This window comes from Lytechinus pictus, chromosome 3 (assembly GCF_037042905.1).
Source record: "Lytechinus pictus isolate F3 Inbred chromosome 3, Lp3.0, whole genome shotgun sequence".
Classification (NCBI taxonomy): Eukaryota; Metazoa; Echinodermata; class Echinoidea; order Temnopleuroida; family Toxopneustidae; genus Lytechinus; species Lytechinus pictus.
The window spans coordinates 11,613,134-11,637,699 of NC_087247.1; the positions used below are offsets into that span (position 1 = coordinate 11,613,134).

General features: G+C 37.4%; 1 protein-coding gene across 1 annotated transcript; it reads left to right on the forward strand.

The window, feature by feature from the left end:
* Nucleotides 1-528: 528 nt before the first annotated feature.
* Nucleotides 529-19,117, forward strand: LOC129256539 (proteasome subunit beta type-4-like). Its single transcript, XM_064096371.1, has 7 exons — nucleotides 529-846; nucleotides 9,962-10,168; nucleotides 11,996-12,142; nucleotides 12,753-12,834; nucleotides 13,933-14,049; nucleotides 15,666-15,754; nucleotides 17,875-19,117. Exons 1-7 carry the CDS (start codon nucleotides 728-730, stop codon nucleotides 17,885-17,887), a joined length of 774 nt encoding a protein of 257 aa, XP_063952441.1. The 5' UTR covers nucleotides 529-727; the 3' UTR covers nucleotides 17,888-19,117.
* The last annotated feature ends 5,449 nt before the right edge of the window (nucleotides 19,118-24,566 follow it).

Sequence of the window (24,566 nt, forward strand, 5' to 3'; positions counted from 1 at the left end):
CTTCGGGCGTGAACTACAAACGCTTTCACACGAGTGTGATATGAGTCCCCGGTCTTCGGTCTTCGGTCTTCGTTTTCCAGACACCCCCCCCCCGATCCACATGGTTTGGTTTGGGTTACTTTTAATCTTTATGATTTCTTCGTTTCTGTGATTATGTACTTTAATCGAGCAATAGTTTCTTGATAACTTGTGATTTTTCATGATTGTTAAAAATAAGTAGATAGCGTCCATCATACACACACTCGTACAAGATGAATGGATGTGAAAATATATGAAACCCAATGTGTTTGTAAATAAAATAATGTAGACATGTCGTTCCCAATTTATATTAATGCCGAAGTAGGACCTATGTTAAAAGTTTTTGGCCTCCATCCATCCATATAGTATGGAGACGCCGGCACTGGAGAATGAAAATTGTTATATTGCAGACATTTATAATAATTCATTTTGATTGTTAATGTAAAGTATTTCAGTATTCACTTGTTATGATATATTTAACTTTTCATCTTTGTGTATTCTTATTGTTAAAGCCAATGGAAACCAAATTTCTTTGTATCCGGACATTGACCAATCAAAGAATCTTAAATCTTGTTAGACTTATTTTCTATCCAGGCATGCATTGCAGGCTGTATAAAAACGCCCTATTTAGGTAGCCTAAATAGTCCCTTCTCTTTTTGTCTTTTCGCTTCAAAGACACCATATTATATTAGGATCTGAGCTAGCAAAAATGGATTTTTCAAGCGGAATTCAAACGAGTTTTTGGACCAATGGGCCTCGACCAGGGGCTTTCTATGACCCTCCCGGTGGCATGAAAACTACAAGTAGCATTCCAGCTAAGCATACTTTGTAAGTATTTCAGGAAAAAAATTGGATATTGTGTATTTATGTCTTAAGGAAGTAGAAGTTGCGACCCCAGTGTGATCGTCATTCCATTTTGTATTGAGATGACTGTGCAAATGTGGTGATGTGTATGGACTATGGAGTAGGCCTATAAAAGGAATGCTTTTCCGGTCACCGCGAAAAAAAAATGAAATTTTCGCCCCCGAGATTAGAACTTTCCTTCTAAAAGATCTAACGTTAGCCCTAAATGGAATAGAACTTCATTTCCGACATTTACATGATGGTGGTCCCCACGCCAGTAAATAAAGGGAAAACTACAGACGGTTTAAGTAGGTGTTGAGACATTTATTGGCCGTGGCAGAGTCATCGCATACATCAGTAGAGGCGCACGGCCAATATTGGAGACTGTCTCCAATGTGGGAGATTATCTCCAATATCAGAGACTTTTGTAAAGAATTTGGGTATCCAATTTCAGAGACAGTCTCCAGTTTTGGAGACCAATTTCCTTTGTTTACATTTGCTGCAAAAGGATTACCTTGGCGGCAAATAAATATGTGATAAGGAGATTCCTCATTAAAAATTACCCCTTTTCACCGTCTACTTTAAAAATTCACCGTCTACTTTTGTTTTGATAAGGATTTTTGTTGTCAATCACACACAAAACAAATGGGCATCTGACCTCAGTGAGACAATATTTTGGGTGGAAAAAATCATACTTTTGTTGGTGTTGTTTCTTTTGTCCTTTTGCAAAGCAAGTCTCCAATGTGGGAGATTGTATCCCCTATTGGAGAGAGTCTCCCATATTGGCCGTGCGCCTCTACTGTACATGTATGCAGTATGGTAAGCCACTTGTGGTGGCACAATTAAACAGTAAATCATACTGGCGTGATTATGTTTCTTTCATTTCTCTCTTTTTCTTTAACAGATCCAAAACCAAGCATATTCAATTTGACTGTATGAAATAATATTCAAAACGCATGAACACCAACAAAAATATTTAAGTAACAGGGTAACATACGTAAGGTAACAACTAAACAATTGGTACACCAAAACTGGCCATAATTATTTCAATCTAAATATGAATGTGCAAATGATAAGGATCAAATCCACACCTCCAATAATAGGCAATATATAAGTAAAGCATGTATGAAGGACATAATTGTTGTTGTTGTTGTAAAGCAAAGGACATAAAGCATTCCACTATACAAGTCATTAATAACAGACCTCAAATAATAGCCATATACGTATAGCGTGGATGAAGAACATGTAACAATTCCACTATACGAGTCGTTGATAGCAAACCTCAAAATATATTACAACAATGCACTAATCCCAATTACCCTTGCTTACTTTACAAGTAAAATGCAACATGCTTAGAACGATAAAATAAAATTCACTGTCCGGTAAAATTATGTACATAATGTACAACAGCATGTCTACATGCCACTTATATCCAACAAAGCAAAGGTATAAATAATACCACAAGAGCACTCTTTAATCACTACCATATAAACAAATTTTTTAAAATGTGAACAAATGAGATAAGTCATGTGTAGTTACTACTGAACATAAAAAACTTAGAAAATAAGGCATGTTTCCAAATTTGGTCAGTACACTACTAACAATCTGAAACGGCCGAAATGTATGCACACATGACATCAAAAATATTACTAAAAAACTATAGCATGCATTAATACAAAACGTAACCAATGTTCCGCACCCAATCTGTGTAGTAACACATTTATATTTGTGTTCTGGTAAAACCATAAAAATTTAAAACCAACTGCAACCCAATACTTGTATAAATCTGTAGATAAAAAAGGGGCGTATATTAAGGAAGTACAAAAATAGCCAAATCATACCTGTATCACAAAGCAAAACATGAGTAACAATATAGGAAATGAATAATAAAAAAAACGTGATACAACAACAGTGGTAAAATGTATACACTCTTTAAACATAAATGTCACTACTGCAGATATGTCCATGGGGGGGGGGGTGTGGGCCACCGTGAATGCCGAAGCGCGCAGAAACTTTAAGCACACAGGGCAGTTATCAGAAAGCAGCAGAAACTGTTGTAGCGTGTGATGACATCACTGTATGAGCCTGAAAGAGTCCAGAAGGCCAAGGTCGCATGACAACCACACTGGGACCAGAAAAGTGAGTTCCATCAGGGGGGTAGGGAATCATGCGAGGTCCATCATGGAAATTGAGGATCATGCGAGTTCGATCAGAAAAGGGCGATGGTGGGCGAGGTCCACAAGTCCAGAGAAGCCAATCCTGGTGTTCAATGGTCTCGACGCATCTAGGCCAAGATCCAACGGGGGGTTGGATCCTCAAGGGCTGATCAACAACAGCAGGGGTACGGACTGGGTCGGCCACCGGAAAGACGGCGCGTGACGAACTTAAGTAAGGGTAAGGGTGTGCTACTGTGGGCCGCTTTTCTGTCCTCAAAGAGCCGTGAGGGGGGAAGACTAGTCATGATATAATATGCAGAGGACTGGTTACCAGAACTGATGTAGCCACACAGGTAAGATAGCAGCAAAATCACATCAGAATCAGTAGCATGATGGACAACAGGCAATATCAATCGATCAGGAGGATTCCGAAGGAGGGTAGACATCACGGGACTAAGGTAGGGTGCCAAATCCTTGTCTTTTGCACTATAAGCTATACAGACCATGTAGGGTGACCAGATGGTAATAGCTACGGAAGGCATGTGAGCTGTGCATACATAGAATACCTCACAAGGTAAGATACTTGTAAAGAAATGGTAACTGTCGGTGAGAGAGAAACACAGCACAATATCAAGGTAAGCGTCATGCCTGGGCATATCACGTGTATAACAAACAAAGCTGAAATGACGAAAACGATCTGTTTTGCGGACACCACAAACATGCCTGGGCATATCACGATCACGTGTACAACGAACGAAGCCGAAATGCCGAAAACGATCTGTGTTGCGGACACTACAAACATGCCTGGGCATATCATGATCACGTGTATAACGAACAAAGCCGAAATGCCGAAAACGATCTGTGTTGCGGACACCACGTACATGCCTGGGCATATCATGATCACGTGTACAAAGAACGAAACCGAAATGACAACGATCTGTACTACGGGTACTCTCATCGATATCATGATCACGTGTAAAAAGAACGAAACCGAAATAACAACGATCTGTACTACGGGTACTCTCATTGATGTACTCTACGTCCAACAGGTAGTCAGCGGTTCGGTTTTCAAGAAGATTGTGGATTTCGCGAATACGGTTCTCCACTGTAGCGAAAGGAGAATAAAGGTCATGCGAAAGCGATCGAATGCCGGTGCAATGCTCTATTGAAGTGAAGTCAGCATTGTGTACATAACATGCAACAGCAAGGCTAGGTTCAGCTTCTGAAACATGAGTAGCAATGAAAGGAGAGCATACTACCACTAGAGCTATGTTCATTACAAGACACAAGAGAGCTAACGTAAGGCTCATTACCAAGACACTATGGGAAGGCTTAGTATTAGAGCTAGGCTCAGTATCAGGAATGCCAAAGCTAGGCTCATTACCGGGAATGCCAGAGCTATGCTCAGTACCGGGAACACCAGAGCTAGGCTCAGTATCAAGAACACCAGAGCTAGGCTCAGTGTCGGGAACAACAGAGCTAAGCTCAGTATCAGGAATGTCAGAGCTAGGCTCAGTACCAGGAACACCAGATGCAGAGCCAGGCTCAGTATCAGGAACACCAGAGCTAGGCTCAGTATCAGGAACAACAGAGCTAGGCTCAGTATCAGGAACACCAGAGCTAGGCTCAGTATCAGGAACAACAGAGCTAAGCTCAGTATCAGGAACACCAGAGCTAGGCTCAGTATCAGAAACACCAGAGCTAGGCTCAGTGTTGGGAACAACAGAGCTAAGCTCAGTATCAGGAACACTATCAAATTGTGTATATTCGTACTTTACCTGATTGTTGTTATGTAGCCTAATTTCACCTACAACCTTTACACACGATAGGTCACTGTCGCAACTAATTTCATGTTCATGTTTTACTTGACAATTGTAATGTGTCCCAACTTCACCTACTGTGCTTATGCATGGCTTAGCACGGTCACAGCTATTATCAGTACTCACAGCAGGCTTACAGCTTTCGGATTGTGTGACTTTCTCAACACTTTCACTCAAGGTCTCACGAATCTCACCATCCATCTTCAACCCACGTAGTGGCAACGCAAATCCCAAGTCTGTGTTACCAACATTATACTCAGTCATAATACGTGTACTTTCAGTCTCCACACTGGTCATCAATCCGATCTCACTGTGCATGTTATTATTGTCAATGGACTTGTGAATGTGTGGATGGTCAGCTTCAGTCTCATTCACCTCTACACTACACTCAATATCAATGACCTCACTGTGTATGTTATTAATGTCATTGGACTTGTGAATGTGTGGATGCTCAGCTTCAGTCTCATTCAACCGAACATTACACCCAACATCCATGATCTCTCTGTATACTTGAGAACATTCATTTAGTGGGAGTGTGTGTTTACACTCACTGTCAAATCCAGGATTAGTGTGTTTGCACTCATTCTCAGATCCTTGCAATATCATACCCACTGCACAATCTAGCTCATCTAATTCATTCATACTAGTGGGACTAGATTGGGGGAATTGATCAGATGGTGACATGTAAGAAAAAGTATGGTAGTCCCCAAACATAATTTGGTGTTTAGAAGGTCGAATGGAAACATCATTCTTCTCCATAAAGGGAGCCCCAGCCATCACGTCAAAGTTCACCACACCATCTTCAACCACGAAACCATCATAATACAACTCACATCCATCATGGAAAAGAGAAAAAGATGTAATGCCAACAATGCCAGATGGTAAGGCAAACGACACTTCGGGGTCAACATAGTCACTGTAACCAAACGAATCGATTACAACTTCAAGGCCAAAGAAATCAGCAGTAGACTCACTTATCAAATTCAAAGGAGAACCACTATGCAATTCCACTGTCAACTGTTCGGAGGTTCCCCGAACACTGGCAGGGAAAAATGGGGTGTCATTCTTAGATTTATTACGAGTCACGATAGACTCATGCTCTACAGCAGGAGGACACCTACGCTGAGGTGCCTCAGCGACGGCTACACATCTCTGTATAGATGCGAGCCCGACGCGGGTGGGCCCCGCCACGACCGTGCATCGCTTCGCCGATGCGGCGCGCATTGCAGTACAGTACATACTATATATGGGACTACGTACGCTTTATAAATACTCAACTCTGTATGCCTACCCAAACTATCACACCAAATTTAGTCCTGGTGAGCGCCTGTCCCCAAGTTTTCGAGCAAGATTTCCCGCAATCCGGATTCTTTGATCCTGGAAGCGAAAGTTAGCCGCGGAATTCTGATCACACCGTAAGCCACCACGCCAGTAAATAAAGGGAAAACTACAGACGGTTTAAGTAGGTGTTGAGACATTTATTGGCCGTAGCAGAGTCATCGCATACATGTATGGTAAGCCACTTGTGGTGGCACAATTAAACAGTAAATCATACTGGCGCCAATTTCATTTTTAAACAAAAATTCATTACGAGAGAAATTATATAAAATTATGAAAAGACAGGGAAAACTTGCGATGTTTACGTCGCCATCTTGTTTTTTGCCAAGCTAGCTACAAGACGCATATCAGATGATATTTATGCTTTGGCAATTAAAAAAATTAAATGTAGAAATTTTAGAGTCTGGTGCTTTGTTTAACTGCCTTAACTTAAGACAAGTCTTACTGACTTAGGCCTACTCTTAGTTTTTTTTTACAGAGTTCTTTGTTCAGAGACACACTTGGCCTTCTCGTCATCCAACTCCAAGTCACTGGGGACAAACTTGAGAAACACCTAAAATATCAGCAATCTTTCAATGGAATCCACGGTTGGAAGATTTTCAAAAGAAATCTATTGTTCGCGATGCGAAACGGTGCGACAAAAATAGTCTTTTTCTTTTTCTTTTCTCTCCTGAGGCTGTGGCTGTATATTCTTCCAAGTTGAGGAAACAATGATAAAAATACTAAATAAAACAAAATTAATCACACTAAAAATACTATTTAACTGTCTAATTACTCCTCGTGATCCGAGTCCCCTTCCCGTGTTGAGACTACCAATTTCCCACAGGAGGGGACTCGGATAACGAGTAATAGCAGGCCAAGTGAAAAAAAACTGCATTCATATATAGGACAATGAAATCTAAATTTATCATGACATGATATGTCTCATTTTTAATCCTAATTTTGGGCCAGCACATTTATTGTAACATGGTGTTATTTCACAACGTATGGTCTCACGTGCATGTACAACTCTGTGCAGAAATTTCCATGTTGGTTCCTTTTCTGATGAGGAGAGAGAAAGACTGAACAATACAAAATATATTTCACTAGTGTGGCTGTCTTTATTTGCTTGAGGAGGTTGGAACCATTATGTAAAACTCTATGGAGAATTGCCCATGCTGGTTCCCATTTAAACGACTGAAGGAAAGACTGACAAATTCAAATATAGATGCTCCATGCTCTTTGAATGATGAAAGTACCAGTGCCAGCAGCGGCCTCGAAGTGTTCGGTATTTAATCAGAAACTTCTGGGGCCCGTTGCATAAAACTTTTGCCATAAAAAACTCTGGCAAATAAACAAAAACTCTGGCAAACCAAATTATGAAAATTACACATTAAAAAAAGTTTTTTATGGCAAAAGTTTTATGCAACGGGTCCCTGGTGGAAAGTGGAGTTCTGGTTCTCCATATCACGATAATGACAAACTTTTGGACTTGAAAATTTTCCCTGTTTCCCTTTTAGTGTTGATCTTCATTATCAACAACTACATCATTTGTTATGGGGAGAATGTGATGGCCTGTAATTCCCCAAATCACTTTGTCTGGTTTATTCTGGTTTAATTTATTATTGTACATGTATGCAAACTGCATGTATGCTTGGAAAAGTGTGGTGGTCATGGTAAATCAAAGCGATGATCCCACCCATGTTTCATTGCAGAGCTATATTGCTTTTTACATGGACCCTGTAGTGGGTCGTTGATGACGCCAAATGTTAACCAGTAGAGGCGCACAGCTAAAATGGGAGACTGTCTCCCATGAGAGAGATTATCTCCAATATCAGAGACTTTTGTAAAGAATTTGAGTATCCAAATTCAGAGACAGTCTCCAGAATGGGATACCAATTTCTTTTGTTTACATTTGCTGCAAAAGGATTACCTTGGCAGCAAATAAAAATGTGATAAGCAGATTCTCATGTAAAATTATCCCTTTTCACCATCTACTTTAAAAATTCACCGTCTACTTTTGTTTTGATAAGGACACAAAATAAATGGGCTTCAGACCTCAGTGAGAGAAAATTTTGGGTGGAAAAAATTATGCTTTTGTTGGTATCGTTTCTTTTGTTCTTTTGCAAAGCAAGTCTCCACTATGGGAGATTGTCTCCCATATTGGAGAGAGTCTCCCATATTGGCTGTGCGCCTCTACAGGAATGAGACTAGTTGGTAGTTGTAGACCAAGTGGCAAGTCACCCAGACAGATAGAATTGTTTTTAGTCAGGGGGGCTCATTTGCCCCCATTTTGATGTGGACAAATGAACGCCCTTAACAATAAATAATGCTCATTAATATGCAAATTAGATTCATTAGTTCTAACATTTCTATTGGATAATGTAGGTCTATGTAGATGTAGTATAATAATTAAATTATGTTTTTGTCTCACCTGCATAGCAGAGTGAGACTATAGGCGCCGCTTTTCCGACGGCGACGGCGGCGGCGGCGTCAACACCAAATCTTAACCTGAGGTTAAGTTTTTGAAATGACAGCATAACTTAGAAAGTATATGGACCTAGTTCATGAAACTTGGCCATAAGGTTAATCAAGTATTACTGAACATCCTGCCTGAGTTTCATGTCACATGACCAAGGTCAAAGGTCATTTAGGGTCAATGAACTTAGACCATGTTGGGGGAATCAACATCAAAATCTTAACCTAAGGTTAAGTTTTTGAAATGTCATCATAACTTAGAAAATATATGGACCTAGTTCATGAAACTTATACATAAGGTTAATCAAGTATCACTGAACATCCTGCATGAGTTTCACGTCACATGACCAAGGTCAAAGGTCATTTAGGGTCAATGAACTTTGGCCGAATTGGGGGTATCTGTTGAATTACCATCATAACTTTGAAAGTTTATGGATCTGATTCATGAAACTTGGACATAATAGTAATCAAGTATTACTGAACATCCTGTGCAAGTTTCAGGTCACATGATCAAGGTCAAAGGTCATTTAGGGTCAATGAACTTTGGCCAAATTGGGGTATTTGTTGAATTACAGCCATAAATTTGAAAGTGTGTTGGTCTAGTTCATAAAACTTAAACATAATAGTAATCAAGTATCACTGAACATCCTGTGCGAGTTTCAGGTCACATGATCAAGGTCAAAGGTCATGTAAGGTCAAAGAACTTTGGCCACGTTGGGGGTATTTGTTGAATTGCCATCATATCTCTATAAGTGTATTGGTCTAGTTCATAAAACGTGGAAATAAGAGTAACCAAGTATCAATGAACATCTTGTGCGAGTTATAGTAGTTTTCAAAATCAGCACTGCTGCTATATTGAATCGCGTGATGCAGGTGAGACGGCCAGAGGCATTCCACTTGTTACTGCTTTGCATTAAAAAGATATATGCTTATAATTATGATAAAGGGGGCCTTATTTACCCCACCCTCCCCTACTTAGCAATTTGAGCTGAGAAGTGCTTGCTGGAGTACTCCCCATTGAGTGGTGGAGGTGCATGAATCGTATGGGCAATCAAGATTCCAATCACGGTGAAAATATATTTAAGAAGTGTCTTAGATATGTCATCCTGATGCCTGTTTAATACAGAGTTACAGCTATGGAAACTACCATTATGGCAACTTCCATTTTAAAGTGGCTCATAAGGTTTCTATGGAAGGTCCAAAAATTGCAAAGATACAATAGTTGAAAGTCTTTATGAAACAGGCCCCCAGATGTATAATTTGGAATATAAAATGGAATATTATATGTTTATTAATACTAGATTATTATTGTTTTTTTTTTTAATGTAGAAACCCTATGGTCACTGGAACCTCCACACTAGGTCTCAAGTTCAATGGCGGTGTCATACTCGCAGCAGACATGTTGGGTTCGTATGGATCCCTCGCTAGGTTCAGGAACATCTCCCGTGTGTCAAAGGTCAACGACAGCACGGTGCTGACAGGAGCGGGAGATTACGCAGACTTCCAGTATGTCAAAGAAGTACTCGAGCAGAAAATGTGAGTATTATTAATGATGGGCTGAGACAGTGGCCCTTGCTGGTGATATAGAAGGAAAAAGAGCAAGAGGACGCCAGTGCTTGATATTCTTCTTTTGGCTTATTTGTGCTACTGGCATGCAGCCCTTTGACATCATACGTCGGTGCCAAGAAAGAGGAGAACACATTTTGATGGGCAATGTCAGATTCTGACATGCCACTTTAATGGATGGATGGGAATTTTGGCCTTGTGTTTTGATCAATGATTCAAATCAATTTATACTATGGGAAGCTATTCATGTCAGAATATGTGATTTAGAAAGCTTAAAGGCATAGGTTAACATTTATTTGAAAGAATCTGAGCTGCAAGGTCCAACTTTTCACAAGTGTCTGTGATGAAAATGAAGCCCAGAAAAATCGCAAATCGAAAATCATAAATTTAGTGCTTCTAAAAAAATGAAGTATAAACTATAAAATTACCAGGTACACCATCTTAATTTTATCACCTACATTTTGACCATAAACAAGATAAAATTAATTGATTTTAAGCAGTAAAAGGAAAAATATACATTTTATGAATTTTGGCTAAAAACACTATTTGCATTGGATTTGTACACAAATTCACGTTTTTGAGCAATTTTGGGTCTGCATGCACTTATGAAATGTTGTGTAATTTCGGAACCCCGTACCCGGGGGTCACAATTTTGGTCTCAAAAGTTGTGCGAGACTTGAAAGTAAAAAGTCAGCGAGTGACGCGGTCAAACAATTTTGCGCGGCGGATTTATCGCGGAAAATGTCGAGGGGGGGCTGAATCACCCCCCCCCCAGTCTTAGGGTTAATTTTATCACCTACACTATATGTGTTCTATTAAAGACTCGAAGATGCAAAATTGTAGAATCATGCTTTGCGTTGTACCTATAGCGTTCCAGTCCACCCTCAATAATGGTTGTTATCAGGGTTTTTTTTTTTCTAACACATTTACTCATACACATTTTTCATCTTGGTTTGAGAATTAGAAAAAAAATTGCTGTTCGCAAAGCTAGCCAATGGCTGCCTATGATATTGGGTAAAGTGGATATAGTGATATTACATGATGATGAAGGGGATCCTAATCAAACGATGGGTTGCTTGTGAACACATGACCAGGCATTTACTTTGCTTGGAAAACCAGTGATGAGTGGTCTTAACATAAAATATAAAGACTGATCATGGTTTTTGAGATGAGGATGATTTATCAAGTAAACGGGGATCCACATTACAATCATATCATCATGTATTGTACCGTAATAACTCCTGGTTTAATCAAATTAATAACTTCACTTGCATGTACAAATTTACAGGGCTTAAGTTAGTCCAACTCCAAGGTCACTATTAAAGCCATGACTCTCTCATCACTCTTGGATATTTTTGTGCCCTTTAAATAATATTTTTTAAATTTTCATTTGTATTGAAACAATCTCCTTTGCCCTAAAAATATGGAAATAGCAAGCCTTTATTTAAGCTGGTCTTCCAGCATGCCTTGTTGCCCTTGTTGATATCTGCATTTTATTATTACTGTTCCCCTATTCTAACGTTCTCTAAGTGCGTGACTGTTAAGTTTTGATTATGATTCAGTGGGGGCTTGAACCCCTTTTTCATAAGGCTGGTAGATTATTTAACGGTACCCTTCCTCCATCTGAAATTCATCATTAATTATCCTTATTTTTAAAGCATATTAATGAAAGCCTATCAGTGTTTGATGCATCTTAACTTGTTTGCAATGATTAAATTCCTTACAATACAAACAGAAGTGTCCTGACATGCATGAAATTTCATGCATGATAATTTTATTTATTTTTTGTGCTCGCAGTATCAACGATGAGTGCCTGAATGATGGACACAGCTTCACACCCAAAGCACTATTCTCCTGGCTAACGAGGGTCATGTACAACAGGAGGTCAAAGTTCAACCCTCTTTGGAACGTCATGATCCTCGGTGGATTCCAGAATGGAGAAAGGTAATGAAGGGGCAGGGAAAACTTGGGGAAAATTATTATTATTATTATTATTATTTTTTTTTTTTTTTGGGGGGGGGCTATTTTGAACTTGCCAGCCAAATTTGCTACATTGTAAATTGTATTACAGTTGACATTGCACCCAACTTGTATTTCATGCTCTTTTCTTTAGCATTCCAGGTGAGTGTTTCAGAAGCTGTTTGTAAATTTTTTTCTGAGTGACTTTACAAACGACTTGTGATCCTTTCTTGAGGTATTATGCGCATCAAATTTTCATTGGTGTGGATTTAGCTCTTAAGAAAGGATCACCAGTCGTTTGTAAAGTTGCTCGAAACTCACAAACAGTTTTATGAAACACCCAACTGGGCACATTGAGGCATTTGGGGGATAAATTCGCTCCAAACCATTGTGTAATTGATTGAATTATTTGAATGAAACGTAATAAATCCCCTATACATTCATATCCAATTTGCTCTATTTCATTGTTGTTTTGGTATGCACCACATTGGATAATATACATCTATATATGTAGTGCACCATTGAATAGGCAACTAGATTATTGGCCCTCATAAATGCGTTATTATCATTATTATCACCTATTGTTTCCATACAGCTTCCTTGGATATGTAGATAAGATCGGTGTGGCCTATGAGTCGCCTCATGTAGCCTGTGGTTATGGTGCCTACATCGCTCTGGTGAGTGAATTTCCTTATGTAAAAGGGAGAAGAACTGTGTGTGGTCTTTCATTCACCATATGTGTAAATAACTAGTCTTAAAATGTACCTTTCAAAAATTATTAATAATTTAGAGAATAAATTAGCATACAATTTTATTTGTACAGAGAAATTGCAATTTTCTCTACAGGAAAATTATTTGTTTATAGCTTCTTGGTAACATAGATATTGCATCATGAATGTAATAAGTAGTGAATTAGTGTCTTACCATTCAAGTGGGTTTATATTACAAGACTACACTTCTGCGAATGATGCATTATGGGTGAGGAACCTGGCCAAATGTGAGTAGTTGAGGACTTGAGATGGCTCCTGGTTCGTATTTGCTTTTAAAGTCAGATGGGCATTGGCTTTCATAGTGTGTGAAATGGATTATTTGCTGACCCCAGACTTTGTTGAAAGACATTGGAAATGCCTGTAATAGAGACATATTGGGGAGAAATTCTTCAGGCAAGCCTGCTTTGCCTCGGGGAACTGTCAGGCCATGAAAAAGTGAGACAATGATTTTTGCCATGAGGCAATTTCCAGTGGCATTACATAACGCATGCTGGTTGTAAATCTTGGTCTAATCTGCATGATTAATAGGGAGATTTTGCATTTACTACGGGGGAAACTCTCTACAACGCATCGATTTCTTTGAAAATGCAATTAAAATCACAATGGAGAGCTGAGAGGCTTTTGTCGAAAGTTGCTAGACTAGGACAGCAAATCATCCGAAGATTTGCACCGGACGAACAATCGCAAATATGTCGTTGTTCAGAGTCAAGAGAGTCCGATGCTGTCCTGGTCCACCAACTTTCCACAAAAGCCTCTCGGCTGTCCATTGTGATTTTACTTGCATTTTCAAAGGACTTGGTGCGTTGTAGAGAGTTTCCCCTTCATAAATGCGAAAAGTCCGGAATATCCAAATGAAGGATGGAGGCGGGGGTTCAGGGGCATTATTGATACAATTTTTTTTTCTGGTTCGAAGTTCAGAGACTTATATTTAAACAGCTTCAGATGAATCTTTTTGTCGCTGCCATGTGCTTTAATTATCAAATTGACAATTTTTCTGTTAATCAGCCAATGATGCGTGATGCTTATGAGAAGAACAGCAACATGACGGAACAGGAAGCCAGAGCTGTCATTGAACGATGTCTCAAGGTTCTCTTCTACAGAGATGCTAGATCATTCAATAAGGTAAGTTCATACTTTATTAAAGGAAACCAAAGCATTTAAAGTATAAAAACTGAAGACTGCATATGTATAATTTGATGTTGTTTTTGTCACTCTCTTTCACCTATGCATCTTGAGCATAATATAGATAAAAATGGATTTGGCACCTAGAAATTCCATTCATAATAATTTTCATTAAAGGAAACCAAAACCCAAGAAGAGAAGCAAACTTATTGGAAAGAGTGAAATGAGAGGAACAATTTAAAACAAGTTTCAGCAAAATTGGTTGTGAAATAAGCAAGTTATGGACGTTTAAAAAGTCTTGTTGTACTTTCTATGGGGATCCTTAGATTGGCAAACATGCTTTAAAATGGCTTATTTTGTGGAAAACCCTCCATTTGTTTTCTACACAATTTTTTTTTCAGATTTTCCCTATTTTTAAAATTGCATATTGCCTCATTCTGAGCATAACATATGTCATGGGAAAATATAATTCACACCACATTATGTCAAGGTCAGGAGGAGATGATGTGAAATATGTAAAATCAAGGGAAAATCTGAAAATTTTCGTACGAAACAAAATGAAGGATTGACCACAAAATCAGCCATTTTGAAGCATGTTTGCCAATTTGAAGATCCCCATCGAAAGTACAACAAGACCTTTTAAACGCCATAACTTGCTTATTTCACAACCGATTTTGCCTAAACTTGTTTTAAATTGTTCCTCTCATTTCACTCTTTCCAATAAGTTTGCTTCTCTTCTTGGGTTTTGGTTTCCTTTAACAATGATAATAATTATGAATGGAATTTATAGGTGCCAAATTCATTTTTATCTAAATTATGCTCAAGACGCACAGGTGAAAGTGTGTGACAAAAACAACATCAAATCATACATATGCAGTCTTCAGTTTTTATGCTTTAAATGCTTCAACGGAGTTGGTGTCTAGGGAGGGAATTCCAGAGTGAGGGCCTAGCATGAATAAAAGCTCTCTTCCTCCCATTAACCCTTACCAGGCAGGGCTTTTTCAGGCATTAGCTGGTCGGGGCCGGGGTTGAATCAACCTCCTTGACATATCGGCCGCTGATCGCCCGAGTGCCGCAACATTTCGCACAATGGTAGTGTGCAGTGTAATCTACAAGACTGTATGATTAATTTTTCTGAATAGGTTTCGCATAAATCATGCTTTTTGCTGTAATTCACTAAATAAAGCTAGAATGCTAAACTTTTGGTGAAAATATTCTTTGTAGCATTTGTGACAATTGTGTTTGAAATCAACTTGGTTCGAAAATCAATTTCTTATTTATTTCATTATTTTTATAAATTTCTTATATTTTTCTTTGTTTGGATTTGTTTGGTTTTCATGAAATTTATTGCAGAACCTTTTTGAAGCATAGATATGTTAAATACATTTAATTTCAGCTGATGGTAGTAAAAAATATCATATTTTTATGGATAAGATGAGGAAACTCTATATGCATTGTACACAAAATCCCATTTTTGAGTATGGTGTAATTTAAGAACTGCGTACCCGTACGTTGCAAATTTGTCTCAAAAGACTTGAAAGTAAAAACTTGTTCTCATGTAAAATGATTTCTTATGTTTCTTCATCCTTACATATGTTTTGTTATTTTGTTTTTAGTATGAGATTGCAGTTGTAACAGACAAAGGTGTTACCATTGACCCTCCTGCATCGTCACAAACCAACTGGGATATAGCACCTATGGTAGAGTAAGTATCTATAGTTATATAATATTGACTGGCCTTGAGGGGAGCATCAAATATATTGCCAGCAAAAGAATCATATTGGCACGAGTCTTTAGACGAGGGCAATATGGGTCTTTTAAGGGCATTATATTTGATGTTCCCCGAAAGAAAAATTGAGATATTTCTTTTAAGAACAGATTTCTATTATTTGTGTCGTGTATATTTTAGGGTCTAGGCTCTGCATGTTACCATTATGACATACTTGTAAGTGCCTGGATCCAGCGTTGTCTTTATTATGACGTATATTGTTGGTGCGCGCCTCATTATGAAGCGTATCTCTTTACACGCATCCTCAAAGGCCCGGATGCGAGACCAGGGAAAATACAAAGGTATATTTTGCGTTCGTCTCTGCATGCAAAGTTAATACGCGCTTAGAGACCAAGCAAAATACAAACAATCTACCTATCCTTCATGATATTCAGAAAATCTAGGGCAGTACAGTTTTGTAAATGACCAGCTCAGATCACTGATATTGGTGATAATGACTTTTAATAAATCCATGAATATTATGATTCATCCTCTAATCTCAAAATATTTGTCAGTTATGAATCCTTTACTGGAAATGGTGAATGCTTAGTCATTTGGGAAGATGAGCCTGGTGTTCATTCACCTGATGTAGCCAACGGCGGTTGATGAAATGTTGCGACCACAGAGAATTGGAAGTTTCTCCTCTGAAATTTTCACCAATTTCCTCGTAAAAGATTCATAACTGACTAATATAACTTCAATGTCTATCTAATGTTTTGGAGAGCAACAACCCCCCCCCCCCTTTGTTATGATTACTGTACAGGGATTCAGAGATTCGATACTTTGGGTAATGTAAAAAGGTAATGCGGAGGATTCTATTCCTCAATGGTCATATATTATCTGACCTTGTAGAAAGTAGGAGGACTTTACCTTAGACGGGGGAGAGACTGAGATACAATTGAATTCAGTTCATTTATTTTCCACAATTCAATATTAAAATGACATCAAACTTGCACAATAATGATAAATATTTGTATATATAACCCATCCTTACCTGGAATTATACCTTAACTTTGAAGACAATGGATGCCATTACCCATAACAAATGATCAAGGTTTGCAAAATTAGTGGATTGATTTTGGACATGCTTCTCCTACCTTCTTACTCCAAATATTTGGTCATGTTTGTTAGCACAGCTGGAATATTTAGGGGCTCTGTAAAATGAATTATTTGTTAGTTAGAAAGCTGTTGAACATTAATTTATCTAATCATATTAAAGGACAAGTCCACCCCAATAAAAGTTGGTTTGAATAAAAGGAGAAAAATCCAACAAACACAACACTGAAAATTTCATCAAAATCGGTTGTAAAATTAGAAAGTTATGACATTTTAAAGTTTGCTTAATTTCAGGTAACAGTTATATTCACATCCTTGTCGGTATGCAAATGAGCAGACAGATGATTTCATCCACTCACTATTACTCTTGTATTTCATTACATGAAATATGAAAAATTCTAATTTTCTACTCATCGTCATGTGGAACATTCCTCCGTGAACATGTGCAATTACCATTATCTTAACAGTTTGTGGTTAAATATAGTTGGTCCCAATTGTCAAATCTGTAAAAATTGAAATATTGTATAATTCAAACAATAAAAAACAAAAGAAATAGTGAGTGAGTGAGTGAGTGATATCATCGACTCTCTCATTTGCACATCAATGAGTTGTGCATATAACTGTTTTGTGAAAAATAAGCAAAACTTTAAAATTTTCTTATTTTACATCCGATTTTGATGAAATTTTCAGTGTTATGTTCGTTTGATTTTTCTCTATCCATTCAAATCAACAATTTTCTGGGGTGGACTTGACCTTTAAAATGACCTGGTCAGATATTCATTGCTTTATCTTATGGGGAAAAAATCTGAAATCGTCGATACAATTTTCATGACCTTTTGCTTATCTAGTCAAATGCTTTTGAAATGTATTATGTAGAATGTTCATGCTATATGAGATTGATCATTATCTTTCCGTAAAATAACTTATTATACAAATGACTACAGTAACAATGTGTTGTAATGGAAATGATCAATTATCTCTGTCTTTTTTTTTTATTGCAGGGGATATGAATGACATCACCAAAGCAGAGGATGCATCGGATTTGTAAATTAAAAAGTCTTTGTTATTATAATATGATGTATAATAAACCTTTTGTTGTAGTTTCCTAGTTACTGGTAAGGCAATTTGCTGTACGTTAACCATTCAGGAGTTGTAAATTTCCAAGTCGACATTTCATGGATGAGTATGTATGAGTGAATATACATGATAAAATACACAATTTAATTATTAGCAAGGAATTTTAAATTTCTTTCTGATGTCCCAAATTGAAGTCTTTTTAAACACAAGGGTATGAAACAAATCATTTTCAATTAACAACTGGTTTACCTTATTTCTGAGGCATAAATGTTCACATTTTCATATATGTGTTTCCGTTGCAGATTCTTGTGTATTTGGTAAATGAAAGGCATCAAGCATTTCAAAATGATTTCTGTTCTGCTTGCATTTCACCAACATTCAAATGATGAAACACATCAGTATCAGATTTATTCTTTGCAATCAATTGCAGGATAGCAATGGGCCCAGTATCACAAAACTTTGCAATCAATTGCAGGATGGCAATGGGCCTGGTATCACAAAGCTTTGCAATTGATGGCAATAGGCCTGGTAACAATTCTTTACAATCAATTTTAGGATGGCAGTGGGCCCGGTGACACAATACTTTGCAATCAATTCCAGGTAGCAGTGGGCCCGGTGACTCAAAGCCTTGCAATCAATTGCAGTAGGCACCTCTGTAGTGTCCATTTTCCACCGCACTTAATCCTAGATCTTCACCAGTGTTTAAGGTGTAATATCAAGTATATGTTACAGTAACTTCTGAAGGTTTCCATGGCGAAGAAGAAGAATATAGTAGGTTTCATGGTACACCATATATCTTTCATGGGCAATTGTTGGTCCTGAAAAGGACCACCCAAACTCAGCGTTTCGACAATTGTGTTCTTGTCCAAATTGGACGTTTTGACAAGTGTGTTCTTGTCGTCCTGAAAATGACAAGAACGCACTTGTCGAAACGTCGAGTTTGCGTAGTCCTTTTCAGGACCAACAATGTCCACGAAAGATACATAGTGTACCATGAAACCCACTACATATATTAGAGTAATTTTAAGAGCTTTTGAAAATGATTTTCTAGCCCTTCCCCTCCCCCTTGCACAATTACAAAATACTCTGTCGAATTCAAATCTGAAAATGTGTACATGTGGTGTAGTTGTAAGCTAAATAATTGATAAAAACATTTCATCATAGAAATTGTATGTGTTGATTGTTCATTTCTTTGTCTTTGTGTTAATAAATTTAATATTATGGCATGGCAGTAGCACTAATTTTTGAAGTAGACATAATATTACTTGTTATAGTGTTCAGTTCTGCCATATTTTAGATATTTAATTGTGAACTTCAGGTGATAAATATTATTGGGGTGTGAGAGTTCAGCTTTTTAGCTGATTTCAGAATTTCTTGTTTTGATTTTCAGCTTATTTTTGGCTTTCCTCCGTACAAAAAGTATGGAAGCTCTTTCTATTTCAGACTTTTCAAGACTCTTCAGCTTTTTTCAGATCTTTTTATTTGTGACCACTCATACCCCTGATATTACATTCAATAAGATTGTTTCTCTGGGCTCGCCAAACATTGTAGCGTTGTTGTCTACATTCAACACTGCATAAAATAGTGCATTTTGTAGTGGGGTTCACTGACTATTGAGCACAGCTGTAAAGGGCATGATAACGTAATAGCATGTTCTATGGTTTTGAAAGTTTGAGTGGGCTTGGCCTTTAAAAACACAGGGAGCAAGGCAACCAAGCTTAGCTAAACACAGACATGCCAACCGTTCCCTTTTTAGAGTATTTGTTCATCTTTTTTGCTAAAAATACACCAATATTTTTTTGGTATGATTTGTTACTTGTTTTCTAATTTCTGATCATGGAGTATGTAACTTGCAAAGAACAAGTAAATTCTTGCCTACGAGCACATGTTTAAAAGGGTGAATTATCAAGTTTTCAAGTAGAGTCATTTCACATGATTTTTCACCGATCTTACTACAAAAGGCTGGCGATTGTTACGTTGAGACAATTTTTAAAAACTACTCTTTTTTGTCAAAAAATACTTTTTTTTCCTTATATGAATACTTTTTGGGTTGTAGAAAGTTGGCAGGTCTGTAAACATAGTTTATTGTTATAATTGTTATTTTTATTATTATCATTGTCATCATCATCATTTGCTTTTTGAAATTGAAATCAGATTTGCTACACACTTCTCATGGATTTTTTTTTCTTTTGAATAGTATGTTCGTGGGATATTTGGGCGAGGGGGGGGGGGGGCAGTTGGCTGAAATCACTTGGTCTATTAGCAGATGATCTAATTCTCAGATTATCTACGCCATTATTTCTCACTTGGACTATTTTTTTTTGCACTTAGTCAATGAAATTTTAGTTCATAAAACAGTTGATATAACTGTATAGACTAAGTTTTGATGACCAAGTGCATATAGGCAAAGTGAGACAAAATGGCACATGGGCTTTGTGGCGATAAGACTGGAATTGTTAAAAGTCGAGTCCATCCCAGAAAAAAAAGTTGATTGGAATAGAGAAAAATCAAACTTGCATAATGCTGAAAATTTCATCAAAATCGGATGTCAAATTTAAGTTATATTTTAAAGTTTCGCACATTTTTCACATAACAATGATGTGCACAAATCAGTGACATGCAAATGAGACAGTCGGTGATGTCCCTCACTATTTCTTTTATTTTTTATCGTTTGAATTATACAATATTTCATTTGTTACAGATTTGACAATAAGGACCAACTTGACTGAACCATATAATATTAAACAATGTTAATTCCACATGTTCATTGAGGAGTAAATTAGAATATTTCATATAATAGAATACAAAAGAAATAGTGAGTGGATGACGTCATCAGTCTCCTCATTTACATACCGACCAGGATATGCATATAACTGTTTCGTGAAATTGAAACTGGTTTTAGACGAACTAGGATTAGATCGTACTAGTCTGCAGGCACAGACCATGATTGAAACTTGATCAACAAATGGGTCTCCCCGCAAAGACTAGCACATACAAAACTTGATGCGAGAGGGCCTTCATTCAGTGCATTAGGCATTACAGGCTGCTCATTCAGACCCTTGACTCGAGCGAATGGGGCACTTTTTTCATATAAAACAAATATCCCATACAAAATCAGCCACGCCCACTCGGGGCTCCGGGAACGATATATAGGGGGTGCTGGTTTTGTTCAGAAAAAATGACAAGCGCTGAACCCCCCAACCCCACCCCCACAGAAAAGAATGTTTTCACTCCAAAATGAAGGGGATTTGGGGCAGAAAAAATTGGACAAGCAAAAAAAAAATGAAAAAGGAGGGGGGGGGGGGGGGGTTATTGCTCCGAAGATTGGGGTCAAATCTTGAAATTTCAGAGTGCCAATCGGATTTCCAGGTGGCGCTGTACCCTTGGTAAGCAACATGCACAGCATCCCGACCCCCCGGCACCCCCACTTCCCAGGGACATGCGCCCGCTGCCCCTTAAATGGGAAGCTCACCCTGACAAAAAGTTTATTGTAAAAATAAAAAATAAGAAATTAAAATTTTGCCGAAGGTTTTATAATATCCATCATAGAATCAAAACGTTTTTAAAATTTTGATTATTTGATTTGTGACGTCATATGCCAGCAGCATTCCTGCATAGCAAATGGTGAAAACTCAATGAAATGTCATTTTCTCATAAAATTGAAAATGGTTTTTACTGTACCTTTGTTTTAATAGACAAATCATTTCACACCCGATCGTGAATGGAAAACAAACATGTCATCAGGTACCATTAAAAAAAAGAAAATTCTTGCATTTTATTAAAAAAATCACATAACATTTGGGGCAGCTGTTCGTTATGACGTCACAAATTCAATAAAACTTAAAGGAGAATGAAACTCTTGGAGCAAGTTAGCTTTTGTGAAAGCAGAAAAATCAAAGAATAAGATCAACAAAAGTTTGAGTAAAATAGGACTAGCAAAAGAAGAGTTATGAGCATTTGAATGTCGAGATCACTAATGCTATGGAGATCCTCCCATTGGCAATGCGACCAAGATCTATGATGTCACAGATGAACAACTCTCCCCTTTTGGACACTGAAAATATACCCCAAAACATCTCTTTTTGCTCATTCTAATCATATGACAAACGATTCATCAATGATATAATGTTGTGAAACCTCTGTACTTGTCCTCTCATAAAGAGAACACCTCACCTTGTGATAGACTCTATAAAAGTGAGAATATAAGTGAAATAAGTACTAAAGTAATGAGGGAGTTGTACGTGTGTGACATCACAGATCTTGGTCGCATTGCCAATGGGAGGATCTACATGGCATTAATGATCTCAATATTCAAATGCTCATAACTTTCTTATTATTCATTCAATCTTCTTCAAACTTTCAACAATATGTTTGTTTGATTTTTCTCTTTGATATGGATTCAGCTGGTTTCAAGGGTTTCATTCTCCTTTAAAATTCGAATATCTTAATCTTCAACGGATTCTCCTCAAACCTTCACCAATATCTTTTTTTAAATATTTTTTTCTGCTATTTTTACAACAAACTTTTCTTCAGGGTGAACTTCCCCTTTAATCAGAACCAATTAACGCATAACCACTGATATCTGCCGTTCCACCGGCACTGAATTGACTTCGAGTGGAAACAATGCTCCGGGTCCGGTGTTTCATTTTATTTGTCCTTCGTAGTCTCATTCGTTTCGCTCATTAAACTGAATACTGAATGAATGGATGGATGGATATGTCAACTCGCAATTCATTGATTATGTTATAGTAGGATATACATCAACCTATCGTCAAGACGACTCCCTCGGCAAACAAAGATGTTCCCTTTTGCAGTACTAATGAAGTTCAATTAATAGATGAAAAGCTGATGCTTGTATCAGAGTTCATATATTCCAGCCCAGTACTAATAGTGTATATTATGTCCTTGATTTTGAAATAGAGAGCTGTATGCTCTCACATTCGAACGGGTTTTTTTTTTTTAAGGGAAAGTTCAACCTGAAAAAAAGTTTTTTTGTAAAAATAGCAGAAAAAATAATGAGAAATATTGGTGAAGGTTTGAGGAAAATCCATTAAAGATTAAGGAAATTATTAGAATTGTAAGCTTTGGATTTGTGACGTCATAAACGAGCAGCTGCCCATTGTGTTATGTAATATAAAATGCATAAATTTCATTTTTTTAATGGTCCGTGATGACTTATTTTTGTTTTCTTTTTAGGAACGGGTGTGAAATGATTTGTCTATTGATAATACCATTTTCAATTATCTGAGGAAATATCATTCATCGATTTTTATGTAGGAAAGCTACTCGCATATGACGTCACAAATCAAATAATAAACAGAAACAGAATCAAATAATCAAAATTCTAATTACTTTTTTATTCTTCGATGTATTTTTCTCAAACATTCGGCAATATCTTTTTTCATTTTTTCTGCTATTTTTACACCAAACTTTTTTGTCAGGGTGAACTTCCCCTTTCAGACTACCTATCAATATACATGTATTAGTCAGTCTATCTTTGTTATAACTTCATAATATTTTCAATCAGCGCTCTTCCCCTTATTTGAAATTCTATATTAGCACACACACACCTCTCTCTCTATCTTTTTCAATTATTATCTTTTTCCTTATTAATTTTGTCAAACAATGTCAAATTTGCCTTATTTATCATCAATTGAATTTATATGATAAAACTGATCCATCTGACATCCAAAGGCACTATCTCATAATTCATCTTCGCGCTGATGAATAACAATTATTATCAGTGAAAAAAAAATCAAATACAACGCAATACATTGTAAAAACCGCACCATGAAGTGTTAAAATTACACCCTACAGATGGAATTATACACCAAAGATAAAAAAAAAACTGACACCAGTTGGGAGTCCACAGAGGACCACACTATGAAGTGTTAAAATTACACCTTACAGATGGAACTAAACAGCAAAGATACAAAACTTACACTAGTTGGAGTCCACGGAGGACCACACCATAAAGTGTAAAAATTACACCCTACAGATGGAACTAAATAGCAAAGATAAAAAACTGACACCGGTTGGAGTCCACGGAGGACCACATCACGAAGTGTTAAAATTACACCATACAGATGGAACTAAACAGCAAAGATAAAAAAAACTTACACCTTTTGGAGTCCACGGAGGACCCTGGACACCATGAAATGTTAAAAGTACACCCTACAGATGGAACTTAACACCAAAGATAAAAACTGACACTAGTTGGAGTCCACGGAGGACCACACCAGGAAGTGTTAAAATTACACCCTATAGATGGAACTAAACACCAAAAAACAAAAAACTGACACCGGTTGGAGTCCACGGAGGACCACACTATGAATGATTTAAAATGACACCCTTGAGATGGAACTATAAACACCAAAGATAAAAAACTGACACTAGTTGGAGTCCACGGAGGACCACACCATGAAGGATTTAAAATTACACCCTTGAGATGGAACTAAACACCAAAGAACAAAAAAACTGACACCAGTTGAAGTCCACGGAGGACCACACTATGAATGATTTAAAATGACACCCTACAGATGGAACTTAACACCAAAGATAAAACTTGACACTAGTTGGAGTCCACGGAGGACCACACCAGGAAGTGTTAAAATTA

Excerpts from the sequence above, each read along its gene's own strand:
- LOC129256539 (XM_064096371.1), top strand. The coding sequence starts at position 728 with ATGGATTTTTCAAGCGGAATTCAAACGAGTTTTTGGACCAATGGGCCT. Across the intron at positions 847-9,961 it reads ATTCCAGCTAAGCATACTTT|AAACCCTATGGTCACTGGAA; the intron begins GTAAGTATTTCA and ends TTTTTAATGTAG. Across the intron at positions 10,169-11,995 it reads GAAGTACTCGAGCAGAAAAT|TATCAACGATGAGTGCCTGA; the intron begins GTGAGTATTATT and ends TTGTGCTCGCAG.